At 44.2% G+C, this 24,859-nt stretch overlaps 1 protein-coding gene across 1 annotated transcript in view; it reads right to left on the bottom strand.

The window, feature by feature from the left end:
* The window catches only part of UBAC2 (UBA domain containing 2), an 873,507-nt gene that overhangs the window by 205,098 nt on the left and 643,550 nt on the right, over positions 1-24,859 (bottom strand). Inside the window, exon 8 of the mRNA XM_086934381.1 lies at positions 2,406-2,522. Coding sequence (XP_086790507.1) covers positions 2,406-2,522 — 117 coding nt within the window. The remainder of the gene's footprint in view (positions 1-2,405; positions 2,523-24,859) is intronic.

Here is a 24,859-nt window from a genome sequence, read left to right on the forward strand (position 1 = left end):
CTCGGCGTGCTTCAACATCCTACGCATGCTACGGAAGATCTTCTGGTGGATCCCCACCGAGACCAGGAAGACCGTCACCCAGGCCCTCGTCACCAGCCGACTGGACTACGGCAACGCCCTCTACGCCGGTACCACCGCCAAGCTCCAGAAGAGACTCCAGCGGATCCAGAACGCCTCAGCCAGACTCATCCTCGACATCCCACGAACCAGCCACATCTCCGGACATCTGAGAGACCTTCACTGGCTCCCCGTCAACAAAAGAATCACCTTCTGCCTCCTCACCCACGCACACAAAGCCCTACACGACCAAGGCCCGAGCTACCTCAACAGCCGAGTCAACTTCTACGCTCCCAAACGCCACCTCCGATCAGCCAACCACGCCCTCGCCGCCGTCCCCCGCATCCGAAGAGCGACTACAGGAGGAAGGTCCTTCTCCTACCTGGCCGCCAAGACCTGGAACTCCCTCCCGACCGACCTGCGCCTGACCCAAGACCACCTCTCCTTCAGGAAGAAGCTGAAGACCTGGCTGTTCGAGCAGTAGCGGCCCCCCCCCCAGCGCCTTGAGACCCTACGGGTATGTAGCGCGCTTTATAAGTGTCATTGATTGATTGATTGATTGATTGACTGATGCCAGTGTTGGATTGAGTAATACATGCAACCATATGGCACCTAAGAGGTTCACACTGAAAAATTACCAGCCACTAGTATGCTGACTGACTGGTTCTAGCCAGCCTGCCACCAGAGATGAGTTTCTGACCCTCAAGGGTCTTTGGTCTCTTGGGGCCATAAAACAAGCCTGCTTTGGGCAGAAAGTGCTTGTCACCCCCACCCACCGGATGACCTGTTTATTAGCATTCCAAGGCCAGGGATCTTCGAAGAGGCCCACTGTCTTTGGTATGTGAATCTGGCTTCTCTCACAGAAAGGAAACAATCCCCTTTTTTCAGAACCCTTTGGCACCTGGACAGCTGGGGAAATTAGCTAGACAGGACAGGCGTTTCCACCCCCAGGCCACCACTGAACGGGGCTACCTGGATGCAGCTTTTCGGAAGCAACCATCTTGATGATGGAAAATGTAGGATCTCTGGGAGAGGGTTATGCCCACTTCCCTCACAAACTGGTCATAAAGGGGGCGTAGTGACCCCAGGGGTACGTAGCCCATTGGCTACTACCCTATACTCCCCTTATGCTCCAAAATTCAGTATTTATGGGAGCCCTGGCACCAGGAAATCAGATCCTGATGCCTAAAGAACCTCTACACCGTCACCTCTGGCGAAGAGAATCAAAGGTGTGCCCATGCCCCAGAGTATCGCAAGAGTTGAGCCCACTTGTTGGTTCCACCTGACTGTTCCCCCAGACTGAACCTGCAGCGTCTTTTCTGACAGACCGATCTCCATGACTTGAACTGGGCACCCGATGCGGTTAACCACCTCTGCACCCGGCACCCCAGTGCTGCCCAAAGTGATCTGCTGGTGCTGCCTTTGACCTTGCCCCATATACACCTTAAGTCCAGAAGATTGGTCCTGTAAGTCACTGTTGAGTATTCAAATGCAATACATGTTTTTCCTCCAGAGGTTAACCTTACCACAAAGTGTTTCAATTACAATTTAAAAGTCACAAATAACAGTCACCCGATGCTGAAAAACACACCACTGCACCTGGACGCCCCAGTGCCTCCCAAGGTAACCTATTGGTGTTGCCTGGGACCTTGCCCTGTACTCACCCTTAGGCCCGGAGAAGGGTCCTGTAAGTCGTGAAGTGACTGTATGCAGCATATGTTTTGTTCCCAAGTTAACATTGCAGTGAAGTGCTACAATTCCGCTTTAAAGTATCAAAAACCTGTTTTCTTCAAACCTGCTCTTTTTACTCTAAAAAGTACTTACCTGATTTTCATGATCTTGTTGCCTAACTTTATATATAGAGACATTTTTTAAATACATTGTTGTTGATCTCCCTAATGAGTAATGCGTGTCATTTACTGACTGTGTGTGTGCTGTGGATGTCTTACACTCACTCCTCTTTGATAAGCCTAAGGCTGCTCAACCACACTAGCCCCAAAAAGAGCGCCTTAGGATTGCAAAAGCAAGCCATGGCCACTTGTAAGGGAACCCCCGACTCTTTGCAGAGTGTATCTCATTTTGATATACTACACAAAGAGACAGCTTACTACAATGTTTAATAACACAATAAAACCTTTTACATTACTCTGATTCTTTTTGTGAAATATTATAAAGCTGTAGGGACCAGAAGCGACCATGAGCTATTCGATGAAAGTCAGTATGAGAGCATTTGAAAACATCGGTAACTTTTAAGAGTAGATATTTGATTGGTTTGATATCATCAATGAAAGTAGTTTGGAGCATATGGATTAAATAAAGCAGACTATACTCTAACAAGATATTATTACCTGTTGCTCTGAAGCTGCAGGATGGAGAACCTCCTGAACAGGTGTCTGGTTATTAGCACTTGGGAAAAGTCCATGCCGAAAAGGTGTGAACAAGCGACTCCAGTGAAACATCCCAACCTGAAAAAAAATCACAAATGACTCATTTTTGTTCAATAAGTGGATTACTGTTGCTTATCGCTTACTGAAACAGCAATAGCTGCTATTATCTGATACTGCTGCTGTTACTCTCTACTCTCGAGATACACCATTGTCATACTCAGTACTCTTTCTTTTGTTTTCCCAAAACTTTTTTGTTTTTAACACAGAGCAGGCAGCACGGTGGCACGCAAGTCTCTAACAGTATACATGCTTACTTGTTAACTGCTGTGTCCTCACCATTAGCTTTACCCTCTTTTTACAACACCCCTTCCATATTAAGAGTAGTCAGCTTGTCATCTTAACAAACATTACTCCCTTCTAGTATAGGGGTCTTCTCATTCAAATTCCCTGCTTTGTTCATTTCTCCAGCATGGCAGGGTGACAGACCTTCTAGTAACTTCTAAAAGTGAAAGTACATTTTTGCGTGATAGAGGGAAGTTATATTTGTTTCTTATTTCCAGAAGCTACCTGCGTACCATCATAGCTGCCAAGGTTTCAGATCGCTTATGTGTGACATTTTCATAATTTCAGTGTAATTATGAGTGATATTCATCAACTATGAGTGACACTTTCTTGGGAGCAAAATCAAGCAATAAAGACGAGGGAAACATAAATATCAGAAATTACACCCATTTGAGTAATGAGAACCATACTGCTGTTATATGACAGGTCGTTTTCTTTTTAGCACCTTCCTTTTTAGGTCTCGCCTGAGACAGCCAATGCACTACCTATTTGAGACATTTAGTAAGTGGCTTTTAAAAGTACCACCAGAGGCTTTTGCTGGCCTCCAGCTTGCGTTCACGAGTGTGTGCACGTGCACAGCTGCCATCTTTTCCCCCCTCCATCCTGGTCAGCTTCATTTGTGTCTTCTATCGCTGTGAATCATGCTTCTCTGCTCACACTCCCCCCTCCCTTCTCCCTCAGTTTCATTTGTGTCTTCTATCGCTGTGAATGCTCCTACCAGCCATCAGTGCACGATTCCACCAGCCACACAAACCATCAGTCGTCAGAGCATGCTTCCACCAGGCACACACACTACCAGCCGTCAGTGCACGCTTTCACCAGGTACACACACCACCAGCCGTCAATGCACGAATTCACCAGGCGCACACACCACCAGCCGTATATGTAGCAGGCAGGCTCTTCTCAGAGTTTCTTGGTAAATATGTGTTCGATGCCTGGGAGGGAGTGGGTCGAGTTTCCTTAAAACCATGCTGAGTATGCAGGTGCAGTACATGAACTCCTGTGTGAGTGAGTCATGCTGCCTGGGGCTCACTCACTCCACACTTGTAAATTGCACCTGCACCAGGCCTTTTCTCATTTGCAAAGTTCAGCGCACAGCAAGGCAGCCCCCACACCCCCGGGAATAATGACTGCTTCATCCCTTTCCCCCATCCATCCTGGTTAGCTTCATTTGTGCCTTCTATCGGTGTGAATCATGCTTCTCTGCTCACACTCCCCCTCCCTTCTCCCCCAGTTTCATTTGTGTCTGCTATCGCTGTGAATGCTCCTATACCCGTAGTTTCATTTGTGTCTTCTATCCTGTGAAGGCTCCTCTGCTCGCACTCCCTCCTCCCTTCTTCCCCTCCATCTTGGTAAGTTTCATTTGTCTCTTCTATCACTGTGAACGCTCCTGCTTCCACCAGGCACACCCACCATCAGTCGTCAGTGCACGCTTTCACCAGGCACACACACCACCAGCCGTCAGTGCACGCTTCCACCAGGCACACACACCACCAGTCGCCAGTGCACGCTTCCACCAGGCATACACACCACCAACCATCAGTGCACGCTTCCACCAGGTACACACACCACCAGCCGTCAGTGCAGGCTTCCACCGGCACACACACCACCAGCCGTCAGTGCACGCTTCCACCAGGCACACACCACCAGCCGTCAGTGCACGCTTTCACCAGGCACAAACACCACCAGCCGTCAGTGCACGCTTTCACCAGGCACAAACACCACCAGCCGTCAGTGCACGCTTTCACCAGGCACACAAATCACTAGCCGTCAGTGCAGCAGGCAGGTTCTTCTCATAGTTTCTTGGTAAATATGTGTTTGATGCCTGGGAGGGAGTGGGTCGAGTTTCCTAAAACCATGCTGAGTATGCAGGTGCAGTGCATGAACTCCTGTGTGAGTGAGTCATGCTGCCTGGGGCTTACTCACTCCACACTTTTAAATTGCACCTGCACCAGGCTTTTTCTCATTTGCAAAGTTTGGCACTCGCGCACAGCTAGGCAGCCCCAACACCCCCGGGAGTTACTGCTTCCTACAACCAGAATGGAAACAACATTCCGAGCAATGAAAACAAGTTCATTTGATGCAAAGAACTGTTAACAAAAACCATGCCAGCTATTGTAGATCTGGCAACTTAAACAAAACAGCAACAAAAAACACAAAAGCATTGGCATAGCAAATAGGTCTCGCTTTTTGGACCCTATAAGTATTTAGTTATGCAGCAGAATATCCTTGGTGCAACAACACTAACTGTTGCATGGCTAAGCACATATAAGGTCCCAAATGCGAGACCTATTGGCTATGCCAATGATTGTTCAATTTGATGTTTTGTTGAGTTTCTAGTAGAGCAAAGGAAACAGCAACAACACAGGCATAATAAACTGCATTCTTTTCGTAGGGAATGCCACTCCCACTGGGTGTCAGGAACAAATCACTGCATTTCAATAGCTGAAGTTAACTTTGAGTGTACTTACCTTCTCTTCAGTTGGGAAGATTGGGTGGGCAAGGGGTGTGAAGTAGAGGGCGAGGAAAAAGGGTAAGACGGGGTGAGGGTCACAACATAATGGAAACAAAATAATGAGCACAATCAAGGCAGAGGGTATCACTCCTTGGCAGTATGCATCTTTGCCATTTAACAGACAAGATTGGTTACAGCAATTGCCTGTCTTAATTCTTGAATGGCTTGCTGGCTATTTTGCATGTAATGCATTTTAGTCTTCTTTGCGCTGTCCTGAGTGTTTTGTTTTAATTTAGTGTCAAATGGTTATGCATACTGGGAGGTAATGGAATGGCCCTTAACTGGCTTTTGACTTTAGAGATAAATATCTTGTAAACATCAGCTATTGTGACTAAGATGATCTTATTTCCAAAACCAATGTAAAGTAAATTATAGTTCACACCAATTTTGAGCATAACAACAGGAGAGGTGGAACCCCAGCCGGCAGCTAGACTGAATTACTGCCATACATTTTATATTCCTCATGTACACTGCCCAATGCTCTTCCACCAATATTTATATAAAAATGCCACATGTACCAACCAACAGTCATAGGCCAAAGGTAGGCGGGCAAACTCTCCCCCATTTTTTGCACTGATGATAGTAGAAGAGATCACAAACGAGTCGGTAGTCCCTGACGTAACAGAGCACCGGAGGTGGAAATGAAAGTATGGCAGCAGCAATTCAGAGCAAAGCATCAGCAACCAGAAAGACAGCCAATCAGACAACACATAATATGTAATTGTAATGTGCTCAAACTGAAGCCAGGTCACTTTGCCAGTTTTAAGCATTACCACTACTTTCTAGGGACCAGATGTACATACCTTTGTGTTTGCGATTACCTAATGGTGAATTTTTCCGATTCGCTATTAGGTAATCCCAAACAGTGATTTACAGCAAGGTGTTTTACACTATTTGTGATTCCCTGTGGGTCGCAAATGAACGTGCCTCATTAATATTCATGAGGTAGGTCGCAATTTGCGACCAAATGGGAATCGCTAAACTCACAGGGGTGGTGGCCTGCTGGGGTCAGCAGACCACCATGTCTGTGATTGCTTTTAAATAAAACAATTACTTTAAAAACAATGCAGCCCATGTTCCTTAAAGGAAAATGGGATGCATTTCAAAAAGAAAAATGAAAAGTTTTCTTTATATTTTTTAAGAGTAGGCAGTGGTCTGTGGGAGAGGAATTGGCCTAACGGCTAGAGCGGTAACTTTGAATCTGGGGAACTGGGTTCGAGTCTCTGCAATGACGTTGAACATTCTGTGATTCTGCGCAAATCACTTAATCTCCCCGTGCATAACAAAACAAGCATTTGCAATGCAATAGGTCTCGTATTAGGAAAGTTAGAGCTATTGGTATTGTAAATGACACATTTTTTATTTAGGTTTTGTTTTTGAAAATTGCGAAATTAATAGCTTTGTCATTTACAATGCCAATAGTTATAACTCTCGCAAATGTGACACCTATAGCAATTGTAATGCAATATGTGTTGTATTTATGTGACTTACATGTATTGATATTACAAATAACAATGTTTTTTAATTTTGTTTAATAATTAATACTTAAATAAAAGTTATTGTAATTTATAATGGCAATAGCTTAAACTTTTGTAAATAACATTTGTGAAGATTATGTTCAGTGTATTTTATTGTGATGAAAATCCAAGAACATATGTCAAATATTAACATCTTTTTGTTACATTTGTAATAAAGCTTGAAACATTGAGATAACATATTTGAACCAGTTGATGTTGAATGGTTGCACAGATTGATGCTGTGTGGAGCTCAGTGATGTTGTGGTGCCACTGAGTGATGCTGTGGTGGTGCTGAGTGATGCTGTATGCTATTCTATGTTTTGTTTTGCTATCCTATGTTTTGTTTTGTTATGCTATGCTATGCTGGTTTGTTATGCTATGCTATGCTATGTTTTGCTATGCTATGCTATGTTATGCTATGTTTTGCTCTGCTTTGTTATGCTATGCTATGTTTTGTTGTGTTTTATTATGCTATGCTTTGTTTTACTATGCTATGCTATGTTTTGTTGTGTTGGTATGCTATGCTGTGTTTTGCTATGTTATTATGTTTTGTTATGTTTTGTTCAGCCATGCTATGTTTTGTTTTGTTAAGCTATGCTGTTTTGTTGTGTTTTGTTATGCTATGTTTTGTTATGTTATTATGTTTTGTTATGTTTTGTTCAGCCATGCTATGTTTTGTTTTGTTAAGCTATGCTGTTTCGTTGTGTTTTGTTATGCTATGTTTTGTTATGTTATGCTATGTTTTGTTATGTTATGCTATGTTTTGTTATGCTATGCTATGTTTTGTTTTGCTATCCTATGCTTTGTTTTGTTATGCTATGCTATGTTTAGTTTTGCTATCCTATGCTTTGTTTTGTTATGCTATGTTTTGTTGTGTTTTATTATGCTATGCTATGTTTTGTTGTGTTTTGCTAGGTTATGCTTTGTTATGCTATGCTATGTTTTGTTATGCTATGCTATGTTTTGCTCTGCTATGCTTTGTTATGCTATGTTTTTTATGCTATGCTATGCTTTGCTGTGTTTTATTATGCTATGCTATGTTTTGCTATGCTATGTTTTGTTATGCTATGCTATGTTTTGCTGTGTTTGGTATGCTATGCTGTGTTTTGCTATGCTTTGTGTTTTGCTATGTTTTGTTAAGCCATGCTATGTTTTGCTGTGTTTTGTTATGCTATGTGTTGTTGTATTTTGTTATGCTATGTTTTGTTATGTTATGCTATGTTTTGGTATGCTATGTTTTGGTATGCTATGCTTTGCTGTGTTTTATTATGCTTTGTTGTGTTTTGTTATGCTATGCTATGTTTTGTTATGTATGCTATGCTTTGTTGTGTTTTGCTATGTTTTGTTATGCTATGTTTTGTTATGCTATGCTTTGTTGTGTTTTGCTATGTTTTGTTTTGCTATGCTATGCTTTGTTATACTGTTCTATGTTTTGTTTTGCTATGCTTTGTTTTGTTATGCTATGTTTTGTTATGATATGGTATGTTTTGTTGTGTTTTGTTATGCTATGCTTTGTTATGCTATGCTATGTTTTCCTATCCTATGCTTTGTTTTTTCATGCTATGCTATGTTTTGTTATGCTATGCTGGTGAGGGTGAGTGAGAGTGAGGGAGGTTGGGTGGGTGTGGGTGGGTGAGTGAGTGAGGGTGGGTGAGTGAGGGTGGGTGGGTGGGTGGGTGAGTGAGGGTGAGTGTGTTAGAGCGAGGGTGAGAGGGTTGTGAGGTTGTGTATCCTATGCTTTTTTTGTTATGCCATGCTATGTTTTGTTATGCTATGCTGATGAGGGTGTATGAGGGTGAGTGAGTGAGGGTGTGTGAGGGTGAGGGCGAGGGTGTGATGGTGTGTGAGGGTGAGAGGGTTGGGAGGGTGAGGGGTTGTGAGGGTGATATTCTCCCAAACCCTGATGTGCTGACCTCCTGATTAACACTCGACAATGAGTGGCGGAAAAGTGAATCAACCAATATGTGCACCATGTGCAGGAAACAAAATTGTAAAAGTGCCAATATAAGAACGGTCAACAACAGTCCTAGTGCTACAATATGGCAGTGAACCATATCAAATCAGTCAACTCAACATGGCCTTGTATGTAATAATGTGACCAAAACCCAGTGTCACAATAAACAAAACTAGCACGACTTCATGAACCAGTCATCTCCCCCGCTCAGTACCAAAGCACACAAACTTGCACATACTTGTATTCACCCTTAAGCGTTTTTAATTCCAGAGTCAAGGGAGAAGCTGTGAATATGCACCCTGGCACTGCAATAGCCGCTTTTATTTGAAACAGTGAAAGTGGAAGGAAGCGCATGACTGACTTTTGAAAACTGCTTTCTCAACAAGCGCGAGGTTGAAAATTGACATTTTCAGTGCGATGTCAGTTGAAATTTCACATTTTCAGTGCAATGTCACTCAAACTTTTCTATCTTAACATGAACTTTGAGTGACATCGCAAAAAAGAAAGACAAGCGCAAGGTTGACATTGGACATTTTCAGTGCGATGTCACTCTAAAAAAGAAAGACAAGCGTAAGGTTGACATTGGACATTTTCAGTGTGATGTCACTCAAAAAAAGAAAGACAAGCGCAAGGTTGACATTGGACATTTTCAGTGCGATGTCACTCAAAGAGTTCTATCAAAATGAACAAGCCCGCTGTTACATTTGAGTGTGATGTTACATTTGAGTGCGATGTTACATTGAGTGCGATGTCACTCAAACGTTTATATTCGAAAGGGTGGAAGGCTGAATGGATGGGTGGGTGAAACGGTGGGTGGGTGAATGAATGGATGAAAGGGTGGATAAATGAAGAATGGTGGATGGATGAAGGATGGGTGGATGAAAGTGTGGAAGGCTGAATGGATGGACGGTTGAAATGGTGGGTGGATGAATGGATGGATGAAAGTGTGGAAGTATGGAGAGCGGGTGGATGGGTGGATGAATGATGGGTGAATGAAAGTGGAAGGAAGCGCATGACTGACTTTTGAAAAGTGCTTTCTCAACAAGCATGAGGTTGAAATTTGACATTTTCAGTGTAATGTCACTCAAACTTTTCTATCTTAACATGAACTTTGAGTGACATCGCAAAAAAGAAAGACAAGCGCAAGGTTGACATTGGACATTTCCAGTGTGATGTCACTCAAAAAACAAGTTTGTAAAGTTATAAAAATATTAAAGTTACATGAACTGTTGTGCGGTTAAGTGTAGTTAAATGTAGCAGCACGATCTGGAAATACAGCAGTTTAAAGGAAGGCATATGGGAGAAATTGTATTTGGGGCTAAAATCAGCATTTTGCAATGGAAGGGGCAAGAGAGTCATGACTTCACAGGGGAAGGGTAGAGTAAATACTTACTTGTGGGCAAATCAATAGCAGGAGCCTATAGCAGGAGTTATAACCCCTGTATGAAATCTCAGCAGAGGTGAAAGAAGGAGTATGGATGTGGGGGGTACAGCAATGGGAGTTTAGCGTCCCTGGGGGCTGACGCAGCAGAGGATATGGGAGGCTCCAATTCCAGGAGGGGGCCCTGGTGTCTGGAGCGGGAGGGATGCTGCTGCAGGAAGTGTGTGGGTTTTTTAACTGATTAGTATAGCATAAAGCAAAGTACGTACATGTCGTGAATTACAATGGCGAAAAAACATGAATGAATGAATTGAAATTATAAAAACCACAAGTCCCATAATACCTCGCGTGAAATGAATCCCTCAACGGGGGCGAGCACTTTTAAATGTTGAACGAGCTGATTTGTCGGGGTAGCTCTCACGCTTTCAGGCATATTAACATGGTCCATCGGAGTCTTGCTTCCTGTGCGGGGGTGCGTGCGCCCCTCGAGAGGCAATTCTATCCCTTGCCCTTTGATCTGTGCCCTTGTCTACACTGTGAGTAGATGCTTTTTTTTACAAAACTTAAAGAAAAATCAACATATGTTTGTGAAAAGTTACAGTGCTGAGCATGAATGAATGACAATTGAGAGACTACGAATACCATGATGCAAATGAATCTAAAGGGGCTGGACCTGCCCAACCTGAAAAGTGTGTGATCTGCAATTACTTTATATCAATTTTATTTCCTGTGTTGTCATTGGGACATCCTTCAGAGCATTACATTTAAATATAGCACCCAGAAGCGATCCAGTCTATACAGTGCTCTGTGAAACTAGAAGTCTGCACTTAATGCTAACAAAGCGCACAGGGAAATAAATAAAATGTCATGCAAACTCAACCCCAGCCTCAAGTACCTCTGGCGCTATTACCGGACTGGTGGTCTGAGCGCCTCTTAACATTTGTGGGCGCTATGTGTGCGGTTGGGGGTCAGGGGTCTGGTTTCAAACACATAAGGGCAGCATTGTAAAGAACAGCAGTGACAAAGAGTGTCTGAACTGTTTTGTGTGTTGAAAAATTGTCATGTGTCGCTCGTATGCTGCCTGTCTGCCGTTTCAAAGCGCTTTGAGACACTGTAAACATGCAGGCAAGACAGGGCTCGGAGAATACAGCGATAGTGTAATATGTATGCAGGGTAGAGCCCCCCGGGTTCAAAGGGTTCCAGCCAGCAGGATATATTCTGGTTGTCTATCTGTCCACCCCAGCTGTCAACGCGTATTTACAAAACAAGCTCCTGGCATTGGAGGGGGAGGGGAAATGCGGCTCGGGAGCAAATGGTAATGAGCGCGTGAATGGGAATAGCGGCCGTGGGAGGGGAAGTCGGAGAGTGCGAAGTGCAGGCGGGGGGCCGGAGCGGAGCCTTTGAAGTGTGTGAAGCTCTCGGCAGGCAGGCGGAGCGTTCACGAGACCACATGCACTTCTTGTTTGTAGTGGCTCGGCTTCCTCTTCAGAAAGAATCCAAAGGCAGATTTGCAAACCCTTGGACTCTCTCAGCTGAGGTCTTAGAGTGAGAGGCATGACGTTTAAAGTGGCCACTTCTAATTCCAAATGTTCGTGGAAAAATATTTTTTGCTTCTGTGCTCAGAATAGCACCTATGTGGTGTGAAGCGCTATTTACAACACTCCCCCGATCGCTGAGGCAGAGTGGATAAGTGAGTCATCTGCCATTACCCTAGCCTGGACATTATTGATGATTGAGGAGGGGTATGCACATATGTACTACCGCTGGGTTGTGATTTGGTCCGCCCAGATTAGCACTGCACCACTGTAATCGGTGAGCTGTACTTACAGCACCGCCACTTTAAAACAATATCTTCTCTTTGTCTGGTGCAGCAGCATCGTTTTAAAGTGCTCCGTTCTAGGTCTCTGCTGCAGCCGGCAAGCAGTCTCTCTTCAATTGCGCTTCCTCTTCAAACCCGATGTCGTTTCCTGACAGTGCACACATATCGGAATCAGAGTAGATGAGTGAGTCATCCGCCATTGTCCTGGTATCTATCATGATTGATGACACTGATAAGGCGTGGTTGAGGCTCCGGTCACTCTACTAATTACCCTGCAGCTGGCAAAGAGTGCTACAATTACAGATAACATTGCCTTGCTGCTTCAGTGTACAACCCTCCCGCTAAAACACATGGGAGTGATAAGTGGTAGAGGGAGATTGGTTAAAAAAAATATAAAAGAAAGTTACCGAACAGTGCGACGGTCGTTAGATGAGTGCCGTGCTGAAAGCAAAATGTTTTTAAAAGTTACTGATAGTAGTGCGGTGGCCGTGAGATGGGTGCTGAGATGCTGAAAGCAAAATGTTTTTAAAAGTTACTGATAGTAGTGCGGTGGCCGTGAGATGGGTGCAGATAGTAAACAAGCATTGCCCGTTAAAGTGAAACTGATATTGGAGTGCAAGGACGGCGGGGGCGGGGCAGCTGACGCCTTTGATGTGGCAAATGCTGCTGGCAGGGGGAAGCCTGTGGGGAAATGCAAGCTCGTGCACGAGGAGCTTGTCACGTGATTCGCTTCTCGTGAACTGTTGAAAATCCTCATCGTAAAAAGTCAGCTTTGTGGATGGACGGCAATAGGTCTCTCTACGAGACCTAAAAATGATTGTGTCCTCATGTAATTCAACTGGTGCTATGTAAAGCGCTCTGATGCCCGATTCGGGTCAAGTTCTCAATATATAAAACTCTGTAAAGTAAAATAAAAATTTTAAAAATATGATATATATTCAATAAAAAAGATTCGTAAAAAAAAAAAAAAGATAAGTTAGGCTGCTGCCAGGCACTCTTCAGTAGGATATTGAAGATGACCTGAAACCTATTCCAAAATATTACAGAAAGTTTGTTCTTAGTTCCTACAGAGTTTTATTGGCGAACAACTGCATTTTAGTAGATTGTACTCAGTGCTATGCCTTTAGGCAGGGTATACATTGAGAAGGTTGCTTATAGAACCGTGGTAGATGTATTATTTTGAGTAGAGGTGGGGAAACCAACAAATTAACAGGGAGAGCCAAGCCAGACCAGAACCATGGGTCTGGTTCGAATCTTAGAGCCCTTGCATGAGCCAAGCCCTTAAAATATGTTATGTAAGTCATACAGAAAACCACATAAAATATGATAAATTCTCTTCAATGTTAAAAAAAAGAATATTTCTCTAACGTGTGGAGGCTTTGACTTTAATTGGGCACATTATAGCACTGAGCTGAGAAGTACTTATTAAATGTGATAATTTTGTACAACTAGTAGTCTGAACTCACATATTCGAAGTGCTTACATACACCATAACACAATGCTTTACATGAGCAACAGTTACATTGACAAAGGTCACATGGCATTGTTTATAGGAATGGGGAGATTAAGTGATTTGCTCAGACACACATGATGTTGAGCCAACACCTAGACTCAAACCGGTTTCCAAGTTCCATAGTTTGCAGCTCTGGCGGTAACAACACATACAGAGAAAAGGGAGGGAGGCAGAAGCCACATGAAAGCTTGGCCGTTATGGGTTCAAGGTTCCAACAGGACCACGAGCTGAGCCAGAGACAAGCTTCTAGCTCAAGCTTTCAGTGGTTCGCCCACCTCTAATTTTGAGCACATAAGTGTGCACTACATAGAGCCAATAAGAGTTCAAGAAGCACATGTTAGTAAAGGAACTTGTTTGCATGAAATATATATTCCCCCTCTTGTACCAGTAACAGGGTCTAAAACCCCTTCATAGTTAACATTATAACTGATGATCTACCTCTAGGATTTATACAGTGATAGGGAGGTGTGGATAAGGATTAGAGTGCACATGCGGCATCCTGGCATTTTATTCGGACTATCCCTCACCATCACATTTATTGTGATTCAACATTACAATATCCACTGTTCCTCTCTACTTGGATGATTAAGTTGTGTGAGGAAACAGGATCTTCGTGAAACAAGTTTTAAACAGGTCTCCATGACTAGGCAGGTTTTGGGCATGGCAATGGTAGGTGACCGCCTAGGGTCCCACCTCCAGTTCCAACAGTGCTACTGAAAGAAAAATCACAATCACAATGGCCACTTCATCTAGGGAAGCAAAACCCTTCACTGGTCCTGCTCTATGCTAAAGGATTCTGAATAAAATGCATTTTTCAATTTTGAAAACAATTGAAGGTCAAAGCCTAATGGCACAACACTCACTGAAGTCAATGAAATTACAAAAAAAACAGAAACAAAATTGTAGTAATTCACAACTTCCAGCGAACAAAAATGGAGGGCATACTTCAGGCATCATTGTTTAGAGTCATTAAACAGAAAAAATACGGATATGAAATGGAATATAAATACTTAATACAAAATACAGTATCTGATCAGTTTGACACACCTAAAAAAAGCAGCTCATATGAATTACAGGAAATCAAATAGATATAAGAGTTGGTAGACACGTAAAATGTGAGCACAAAATTACCTAATATACTAATTGCTGTGATTGTCACTTTGAAATGCAACGCATCACTGTGGGGAAATATGTAAAAATTACAATAAGACAATACAAATGCATTAAAATAGTAGTCATCAAGGATTTCAAGAATGCCAATGGAATGTAACAAAATTGTGTCATTGCAATACTACTGATAGTTAAAAAATAAGAAAAAGGAAACAGAATACAAATAGGTTACCCAACATTAACACTGCTGAGGCACGACAAGTCTAAGTTAATCATATGATTTGAAAATGCAGGTATTCTGTATCAAAGATGCACCTGAATTTCTGTGAAGAGAAAAATCAGCACAACGATCCTTTTACATTGAGTTACTTGAACTGCCAAGTGATCCACTTTTACCTTTGATTGAAGATATAGTACAAAAAATGGAAAACAGGATCCTATTTCAAACTCCCCAAGTATTGAAACACACATGCCCAAGAAATGTCTATTTGAAAGTCTGCCCTTAGTTTCTGTTAGAGATGGGGTCTCAAGTTGGCAGTGGTTTGCACCCTGTCCAAGTAGGGACACTCACTCTAGTCAGGGTAAGGGAGTCACACAGCTTAGATAACCCCTGCTCACCCCCTTGGTACCTTGGTACATGTACTCATGCTTATCTCAGAGGCGTGTGAAGCATTTGTACACACACACAGTAACACAGTGAAACCACTACAAAAGGAGTCTCCACCAGTTTAGAAAAATAGCCAGTATCTATCTGAAAACAATAAGACCAAAATGATAAAAATCCAACATACACAAGTCAAGATATCATTTTTCAAAGATTGAGTAGGATCAGTCCATAGAAATCAATGGATGCGTTTCTTTTAGCACAAAGAGCCTTGGATACGTCGAAATTCAAAGAAGAAATGGGTGCAAAGGACATGAGGCGCTGGAAAAGCAAAGCGATGTGTCAGTACCTTACTCCCATCAGGGAAGGTGACACGGTTCCTTACTGCCGGGGGAGGTTATGCGTCTATCTCCGAGCAAGTGGGCTTGGTCCCTTGCTGCGGCCGACTTTGATGAAGAGACGGCGTCAAGGAACAATGTGTCGAAAATCCAGTCGCCCCGCATCGCTGCAACAGCAGCAATGCTGGCGTGGCATTGATTTCTCAGCCGCCAAGCAAGCGATGCATCGGAGTTGGAGTGGGTGCCTTGGACGTTGGTGACACAGGGCTCGGGCTGCGTTGATGTCTCAGCCGCTGCGTCGATTCTTTAGCTGCACGGCGCTGCTGCATCGAGAAAACGGGCACTAAGAGTCTATGTGTGGATTTTCTCATCGGGTTACACTTCCAAGGGCCCAGAACTGGATTTGGTACCTCTTGGCAAGTCAGGGCTCTCAGTAGAAGAACCCAGGCACTGGTAGGTGATGTATGTGATGGCCCTGAGACTTCTTAACAGGACGCAAGCACCCACAATCCTTTGGAAAACCTAGGAAGCAGGATGTATAAAGCAAAGTCCAGTCCTTTCACTCCCAGGACAGAAGCAACAAGCAGCAGGCCAGCACAATAAAGCAACAGTCAGAGTGGCAGTTCCTCATACAGCATCTAGCTTTTCTTCCTGGCAGAATGTCCGCAGTCCAGAAGTGTTCTGATTTTGGGGTGTCAGAGGTCCAATGCTTATACCTTATTCTGCTTTTGAAGTGAGCAAACTTCAAAGGAAAGTCTTTGTAGTGCACAAGACCCTGCCTTTCCCTGACCTGTCTCAAGACACACTACAGAGGGGTGGAGACAATTTTGTGTGAGGACAAGCACAGCCCTATTCAGGTGGCAGTGACAAATTCTCCCACCACTCTCGCTCAGGAAGACCCATCAGCCTGGTGATGGGCCATAAGGATATGCATGGCACACTTCAGCTTCCTTTGTGTGACTGTCTAGAGTGAATGCACATGAGCCCAACTGTCAGCCAGCCCAGACGTGGATTCTACAGACAGGCAGAGGCCCAGAATGGTTAAGCAAGAAAATGCCCACTGTCTAAAAGTGTATTTTCAGATAAGCAATTTAAAAAGCAACTGCACCAAAATATGTATTTTTAAATTGTGAGTTCAGAGACCCCAAACTCCAAATTTTCATCAGCTCCCAAATGGAAATTACACTTAAAAGATATTTCAAGGTAATCCCCATGTTGCCCTATCGGAGAGATAGCCCTTGCAATAGTGAAAAACGAAAATAGCAGTTTTTAACTATTGGGACATATACAACACATACGAACATGTCCTACCTTTTAAATAAACTGCACCCTGCCCACGGGGCTACCATGGGCCTACCTTAGGGGTACCTTACTTATAGAAAAAGGGAAGGTTTGGGCCAGGCAAGTGGGTGCACTTGCCAGATCGAGAGTCAGTTTAAAACTGCAACCACAGGCAGTGGCAGGGCTGAGAAAGAATTGCAGGGCTACACGTGTGGGTGGCACAATCAGTGCTGCAGGTCCACTAGTAGCATTTAATTTACAAGAACGGGGCACACCTGGTATACTTTGCTAGGGACTTAACAGTAAATCAAATATGCCAATCATGGATAAACCAATCACCAATCCAATTTACACATAGAGCACTCGCAGTTTAGCACTGGTCAGCAGTGGTATATTGCTCAGAGTCCTAAAACCAGCAAAAATTAAATGCAGCACACAGTCAAAAAACAAGAGGTCAGAAGCAAAAAGGGCAGGGGAAATCACACCAAAGATGCCAGGTCTAACAGTTTCACAGACTAACTCAACACCAGCCCTAAAATTAGCTTATTATAATCTCAGATCTGAGGGAAAGGCAACGCCTATACATTTAGTTATTATGTTCCTTGATAGAGGATGTCAAAATCATGACCACAGGATGGAAGAGAGCTTTACAGAAAGGCGTGGTATAACAACTAACAGAAAGTACAGGTCATATGACAGGAAATTAATGTGCTCATGGAGATAGTAATCTCTTTGCATGCCAGTTTTTAGAAAACCAGGTATATCTCTTTTGAAGGTTGCAATTGCTGTGGCCTATCTTATAAGTGATGGGAAAGTATTTCAGATTAGGAGCATAGTCAGAATCGGATTGTGTGAAGATAGAAGACTTTCTTAAGCCTGCACTGTCTTACTCAATTTCAGTTCACTTTCTTTTGCGAAAACTTCAGGTTTGTTCATGTGAATCACCTTGTTGCATGCTGTCTTATATGTCTAGACACGGTTTAAGAGAAGCCAACCTAGTGATGAATGGACCAGCGTGATACAATTAGGGGTTTTTGTACTGGAGACCAGATGGGCTACCAAACTGATAACTGCTTTGAGCCAGACAGTATATATATAGCAGGATCATTCTCCTCACATGACTAGGGCTTTCCGGCCAGCTTGAGGTCTTGTTTGGAGAGGAAAGGCTCAAGGCTGCACAGACGTTTTAGTAAGAATATGTCATTTTTGTCCACCTCTCAACTGTGAGTCTGTATTCATATAATTGAGGGGTATGAAACTCCAGCTGTCAGATTCAAGATCAAAGCACAAACTGATTTTCAGCACTATTTTCTGAGAAGTTAGTGGTGTCTAGTTAGAATGTGAGAAGTATCTAAAACATCCACGAAATCATGTCTTCTAAAAGAAGTCCCTACGAGGAATAACCATGGAAATGTCAAGGTCTCATTCCTCAAGAGAAGATAGATTATTTTAGGGCTGCACTAAAAGCTCTCATCTGAGGCACTGACTCCATAGTGGTGAATACCTTTGACATACGCTTCAGTTTTCAGTGGTGCTCAAGGAACACTAGGGGTTGTTCATTACCAATCTCGCACAATAGAGTACACAGAAAAGAACCTGGCTTCATTTATTCTCTCATGCAGCAATGGCAGTGTCAAATAGAACACATTTATGAGTCATTGAGTAATGCACCAAGAGTAACCTTTAAACTTTTGACCCTGTACTAGAATATCAAACTATTGCACCTTTTCAAAAGGGAAGTTATTGAGTGTAAATACATCTCTGAACACATTTTGCTTCCCCAAGATCTGCTTGGGCTCATTTACAAGCAAGCCTTTCTGTTCATTATTTATTATTTATATTATTCATTATCATGGTCTTAGGCAGTATTAAAGGAGTTCCATTATCGCATGCATTGCACAGCCACCCTTATCACAACATGCTCCAGTACCTCCTACTGAAGTGACGGTGCTTCCTGTGGCTAATGATCCAAGCTCTTGCTGATGCCACTCTCCACTGTTCACCCCAAAGGCATCATAAATAATCTTATCTGCCATCCAAGCTTAACAAAAATACATTTGGGAACCTAACATCTACAACCAATCACTTTCTCTACAAACTCAATAAAAGCAAAGTAACACCAGAGGCTAAACCCTGTAATCTGCTCAAATGAATCTTCAAATAGGAATCTCTGCCAAACAAGTCATAGGCACACATGACACAAGCTTTTGTAATGTTGCACTTTACATAAGGGGGCCTTATATCTCAGGAAAAGTATTGTGTGCAAGCTGTGACTCAGGGAAGTGGTGGGGCTGCCTCCTTTGACCTTTTTAGGTTTCGCCTAGCGGAAGCTGCGCTCTGCGCAGCTTTTCCGCGCAGGCGAAATCCTGTTGAGAACTGTAGTGTGGCTTTTGTTCGGCCCTCGTCCTTGATTGGCTGGCTCCGTAAACGGAGCCTTGCCATTGGACGAGGGGCCTGTCCGTCAATGCCGGACCAGACACGGGGGCGTTCCCGAGATTCTTTGGCTTTTGCCGACGTCACGCGACGCCGGGAACGCCCCCGTGTCTGGTCCGGCCGGCCGTGCTTGCTGCTGTCCTCCCTCCTCCCGCCGTCCCCACGTTTCCCTCCTCCCTCCCGACGTCCGTGTCCTTTCCCGCCCCCCTCGTCCTCTCCCGCCCCCCTCGTCCTCTCCCGCCCGCCCCCCTCGTCCTCTCCCGCCCCCCCCGTGTCCTCGCAAATATTGGTGTCCCGCCCGGGGGTTTCTTCAGCCGGCCGGCCAATCCCAGCGCGGCCGGCCGGAAGTGCCCGCCCCCCCCGCCGCCCAGCGCGAGAAGAGGAGCCACGGCGAGCGCTGGAAGTCTGCGCTGCTCCCGGCCGGCAGCTCGGGGACGCTCTCAGGCCTTCGCACCGGACACACACCTCTTCTTCGCAGCGCTACGGTGCCTCCGGGTGCCCGGGGGCAGCGGAGCTCCGGCGGGGGGTACTCACCAGCCGTCCACCTTACCAGAGGGCCGAGAGGAGAGCGGCAGCACCGGAGGCGGCCTCGTAGGAGCGGAGTGAGGCCAGCCCGAGTGTCACTTCCCCCAGTGAGGCTGCCGGGACAGCTGCATTGATACAGCCCGACTAAAAATAACCCCGAATGTCAGCGAGGGAGGGCAACTCCTGCGCCCGGCTCCCTGCCCCGCTCCCCAACCCCCACGCTAGCTGTGGGAGCGCCGCCGACCGAGCTGCAGACTGCAGTGCTGCCGGCGGTGGCTGATCACGGTGAGTTATCTCGGTGGGTCAGTGCGTCTGCTGCAGGTGTGCGTGTGTGTGAGTCTGGGACAAGAGGACACAGAGGAAATAGCCGACCCGAGGGTCACAGGTTGAGATCCTTGCGGGTCAAGTCTGCGTTCCATCCTCTCGAGGGAACTACATCCAGCGTTAATCTATCTCACTACAGCGCTTAGAAGGGCTTCTAAGAGACATGCAATCATTGATGCTTGTGTGACTGTGAGATTAATACAGCCTAGTGAATTGATCACAATCTTTAAGTCTCTGGGGCAGATACAAATATGCTGATACCCATTCAACACACTGAAAACGTGTTGTTCTGTAGCAATGGCGCAAGCCATTCTTCCTACTGCCCTTTTATGATGTTACGCCTTTTTGTAAATCGCTGTTTTTGCCAAGTTTGTTTAATGTGTGTATTAAACGAATTGCCCTTTGGTCCCTTAAACATAGTTGGACTTCGCTTTCCATAATATTGATTGTTGCTCTCGTAGAGGTTCTCTGTTCTCAAAGACTGTTGCTACATTACCGGAATGGAAGCAGTAAAATGATGGTTAAAGATTAACTAGTCATTCGAGGGTAGGCTGGCATGATGGACTGGGTGCACTATTGAGACTTAATCTGAATACAACATCTTGCAGTACATATTTTGTTACATTCTAATTTCCAGTGACTTCCCGCACACCATGCCTCCACCCCTGAGTTGGTTTAAGGATTCATCTTCTGGTTAGTATGACAGACCCTGCCTATTCACGTTCTCAGGGTCACCTTGCCGCTTCAGAGGCCCGAATCAAAAGTTAAGCCCCCCTTTAAATCGTGGCCTTGTGGGACAGTCCGTTCTGCGCATGCTTCTTGCTATCTTGTTGTTGTTCTACTCTTTAGGGGACATGCGCTTTTTCAAAACTGCACATATTATGTAACACATTTTTGCCGATTTAAGCTTCCTCTTTCCATGCCTATATTTTATTAATCCAGTATGTACAAGCTCAGAGAGCAACCTCAGAATGGAAGTGAGATTTCACATTTCCTTTTATACAGCTTGGGGCTGCCAGACACTGGCTCGGATTTCGCCACTCTCACCCTGATATTTGAAACTGGACGAACAATGCTCTTTCTGGTTTCGAGCAGTGCTTAGCACAAGATGGTGCGTCGAATTCACCCTCCCCCATGCAGAGAGCGTTCGTTGGAGCTTCGATGCATGGAGATATCAGCAGTTTCTCTGCGTTCCCTTTGTCCGATAAAAGGTTGTTTGCCAACTTCATACGCGGCCTTTTTTTGTTTCAATTCCTCACCGACTACTAGATGGCTTGATAAATCGGCATGACAATGCCCTCTTTCGCTTGCACGTGCCTCAGCTGTTTCAGGGTCGCATGTGAGCGCGAGCCGCGTCTCTTGGTGTTCTGGAAGTTTTGTGCGCTTTGTTAGTGATACTTGGTTTCCACGTCCATTACTGACATTCCATTCCGTCTATTTGAGCATTCCATACTAATAGTGCTGAAACTTAAGACCCTGTTTACACTAGTTCAAGGCCGTGCACGTCGGCATGGCTCGCTGTATTCATCGGGAAGTAGACATTCCAAAAATCCGACAACTGCACATGGTTTATTTTTCTTGGTATGTGAAGTTTTTGTAGCCAGTAAGCGTGCAGTACATTCAGTTGTCTTTTTTTTCTTGGTGGTCTTGCAATCTGTATTGTCCCAGAAGTACCATTTCTTAGTCTATTACAAAATGTGCCTGTCGGGTGTGTGAAAGCAACTGTTCATTTGCTGCTATACTTTGTAAAATACTCCTCCTGTTGCACCCAAACGAATTTTGTATTGTTTAATATACTTATATTTTTAAAATGCTTAGGGGGAGTTTCCTAGATCAAGGATGACTTTGAGCAAGCAGATCGGAGTCCAAACAGTGATAATGTTTAGGTTTCGTCTGCACAGCGCTTGGGATGGGCTTGTGAAATCTATTATTTTTAATATAAATCTTAAAAGGAGCTTACTTCCTGCCCCCTCGCTTTCCTGGCATTTTATTGGTTCCTGTGTTGCTGCTTACGTTTCCTCCATTTCTATTGGCTGTAGCATATTGTACTGCATGTACCAATGCTTTTTACTTGTTTACTTCTCTTATCAATTTCCTGTAGCCGAAATACGGTTACCTTCCTCTTTAGTGGAACTATTTTTTCATAGTGTTTTGCCTCTTACTGCTTTTTCGTCTTGCAGCAGATTTATATAGCACAATCTATCACCTGGGCAGATAATGTTTGCCATGTCAAATTATTTTACACTTTGCCCTACCTATTTTCAATACCACATGCCTGCCATGGAGTCAACATTTACCATGTTTCTATCCTTAGCTTTATTGCTTCTTTAAAAAATGTTCTCCTTCAGACAGCTTCTTTGATTTGTTAGCCTTTCTTAGACTCTATATACAGGGCGTTAGTATAACCGTAGGTCACCGGGGAGTAGTCTTGCATGCCTCCTTAGGTTTACATATGAAAGTAATTTTCTATCTCGTTTAAAAAAAAAAAAAAATCTATCTATCCGTAGTTCCACTCTTAATTGTGGGGCTCTTTGCATGTGTGTGGGCCTCTTTGCGTGTGTGTGTGGCTCTTTGCGTGTGTGTGGGGCTCTTTGCGTGTGTTTGGGGCTCTTTGCGCGTGTGTGGGGCTCTTTGCGTGTGTGTGTGGGGGGGGCTCTTGCGTGTGTGTGGGGGCTCTTGCGTATGTGTGTGAGGGGCTCTTGCGTGTGTGTGTGGGGGGCTCTTGCGTGTGTGTGTGGGGGGCTCTTGCGTGTGTGTGTGTGGGGGGCTCTTGTGTGGTGTGTGTGGGGGGCTCTTGTGTGGTGTGTGTGGGGGGCTCTTGTGTGGTGTGTGTGGGGGGCTCTTGTGTGGTGTGTGTGGGGGGCTCTTGTGTGGTGTGTGGGGGGGGCTCTTGTGTGGTGTGTGTGGGGGGCTCTTGTGTGTGTGTGTGTGTGGGGGGCTCTTGTGTGGGTGTGTGTATTGGCATTGTAAATGAGAATGCCATTTATTTATCTGTTTTCAAAACCAACACATAAATAAAAAGTTTGCCATTTAGAATGCCAATGGCTCAAACTTTTCCGAAGGCGAAACCGTTGCATTGTAAATGCTTGTTGTTTGATGTAATCTGTGCCTTTTATGCCGTTTCTGGCTATAAATATTAGAGATTATAAAACTGTATTGAATTATTGGTTTGCACTTCAAGAACTCTGTTCGTTTAATGTTGCATGCCACATAAGGGAAAGGGGGCATATCTCAGGAAATTATTGCATGCTAGTTGTGGCTCATGGAAGTGGTGGGGATGCCTTCTTTAAACTTTTCATTTTATGTAATTTGAGCTTTTATTCCGTTTTTAATTGCATTTTAGTTCTATTTTATATGATACTGTATGATAAAAGTACATACATTGTATGTACTTTTATGGATGTTCTAATCTGCCAAATAAAGATCGAATTGAACTGAATTGACTGAGCAACACTTCCAATTACTGACCCAAAGTAGGCCCATCAACACTATATTTGTTATAAAAATATTCAAGACAAATTGCACTGGACACCACCTGGGTTTGCCAAACAGGTTTTAAACATATTACTTACCTTCAGCTTCTTGAAATCCTCCACCTATCACTACACCTACACACACTCAATTGAGCAAAGCTATTCCAGATACACAAGATGACTGTAAGTGATGGTACCAATATATGGGGTGAGTGAGTAGCCACCTCAAGGAATAATCACAACCCTTGTTAGGGTGGACCCTCCGAGTCAGTCAATGAACCTGAGCTCAACCCCAAGTAACTTTGGCACAGAGCAAACAGGCTTAACTTAGGGAATATGCAAAGTATTTATGCTGTACTGAACAGTAATAAGGTCAAATAAGAGGGGGAGCCAGAGACAATGATTTTTAAAGTTTTAAGAATAAAAAGAGCCAAAAAGCATAAAGTTCCAAAGATAGTTAACGGTGGAGATACACCGGAATCTAGGCGCAATTTCATGATAACCGCAATGGAGTTCGGGTCGGATATTTATTTATTTATTCATACAATTTATAAAGCGCATACGTTTGCCCGTGGGCGTCTTGGCGCTAAGATTACAACATAGGATCTCTGAGGGTGGCAGCATATGGCCATGAGGACTTGTTACTGGTTGAACAACCATGTCTTCACCAGTTTCCTAAACTGGAGAAGAGATTGAACCGATCGAATTGTCAGCGGGAGCGAGTTCCAGAGTCTGGCTGCAGACACCGTGAAACGCCTGTCTCCCCAGGTGACCGTCCTGGTACGAGGTACTGCTAGTTGATGCAGTGACATCGATCTCAGTTGTCTTGACGGGCAGTAGGTAGAAAGCTGCTCTTGCAGAAACGTTGGGCCTTGGTTATGGATAGCTCTGAAAGTTAGACAAAGTGATTTAAATTTAATACGATTTTTAATTGTTAGCCAGTGATAGCTTTTGATTGTTTGACTGACTGATTTGAATTTTGGGGTCCTGGAGAGTAATATTGCTGCCGCGTTTTGAATCATTTGTAGTTTGGAGATTACCCGGGATTGTGCGTTGGCAAATAAGCCATTACAATAGTCAAGAGAAGAGAGCACAAGTGTGCTCACCACTGTTTTTCCCGCGCTTTCTGAGAGAAATGGGATGATTTTCCTTATGAGTCTAAGTTTATGATGAGCATTTGCCACTGTCTGATTGGCGTGTGCTACAAAATTGAGCTTCTCATCAAAGACTATTCCCAAATTTCTGACCCTAGTAGATGGAGTTGGTAAAACTCCTAAGGATGAAGG

This window comes from Lissotriton vulgaris, chromosome 8 (genome assembly GCF_964263255.1).
Source record: "Lissotriton vulgaris chromosome 8, aLisVul1.2, whole genome shotgun sequence".
Lineage (NCBI taxonomy): Eukaryota > Metazoa > Chordata > Amphibia > Caudata > Salamandridae > Lissotriton > Lissotriton vulgaris.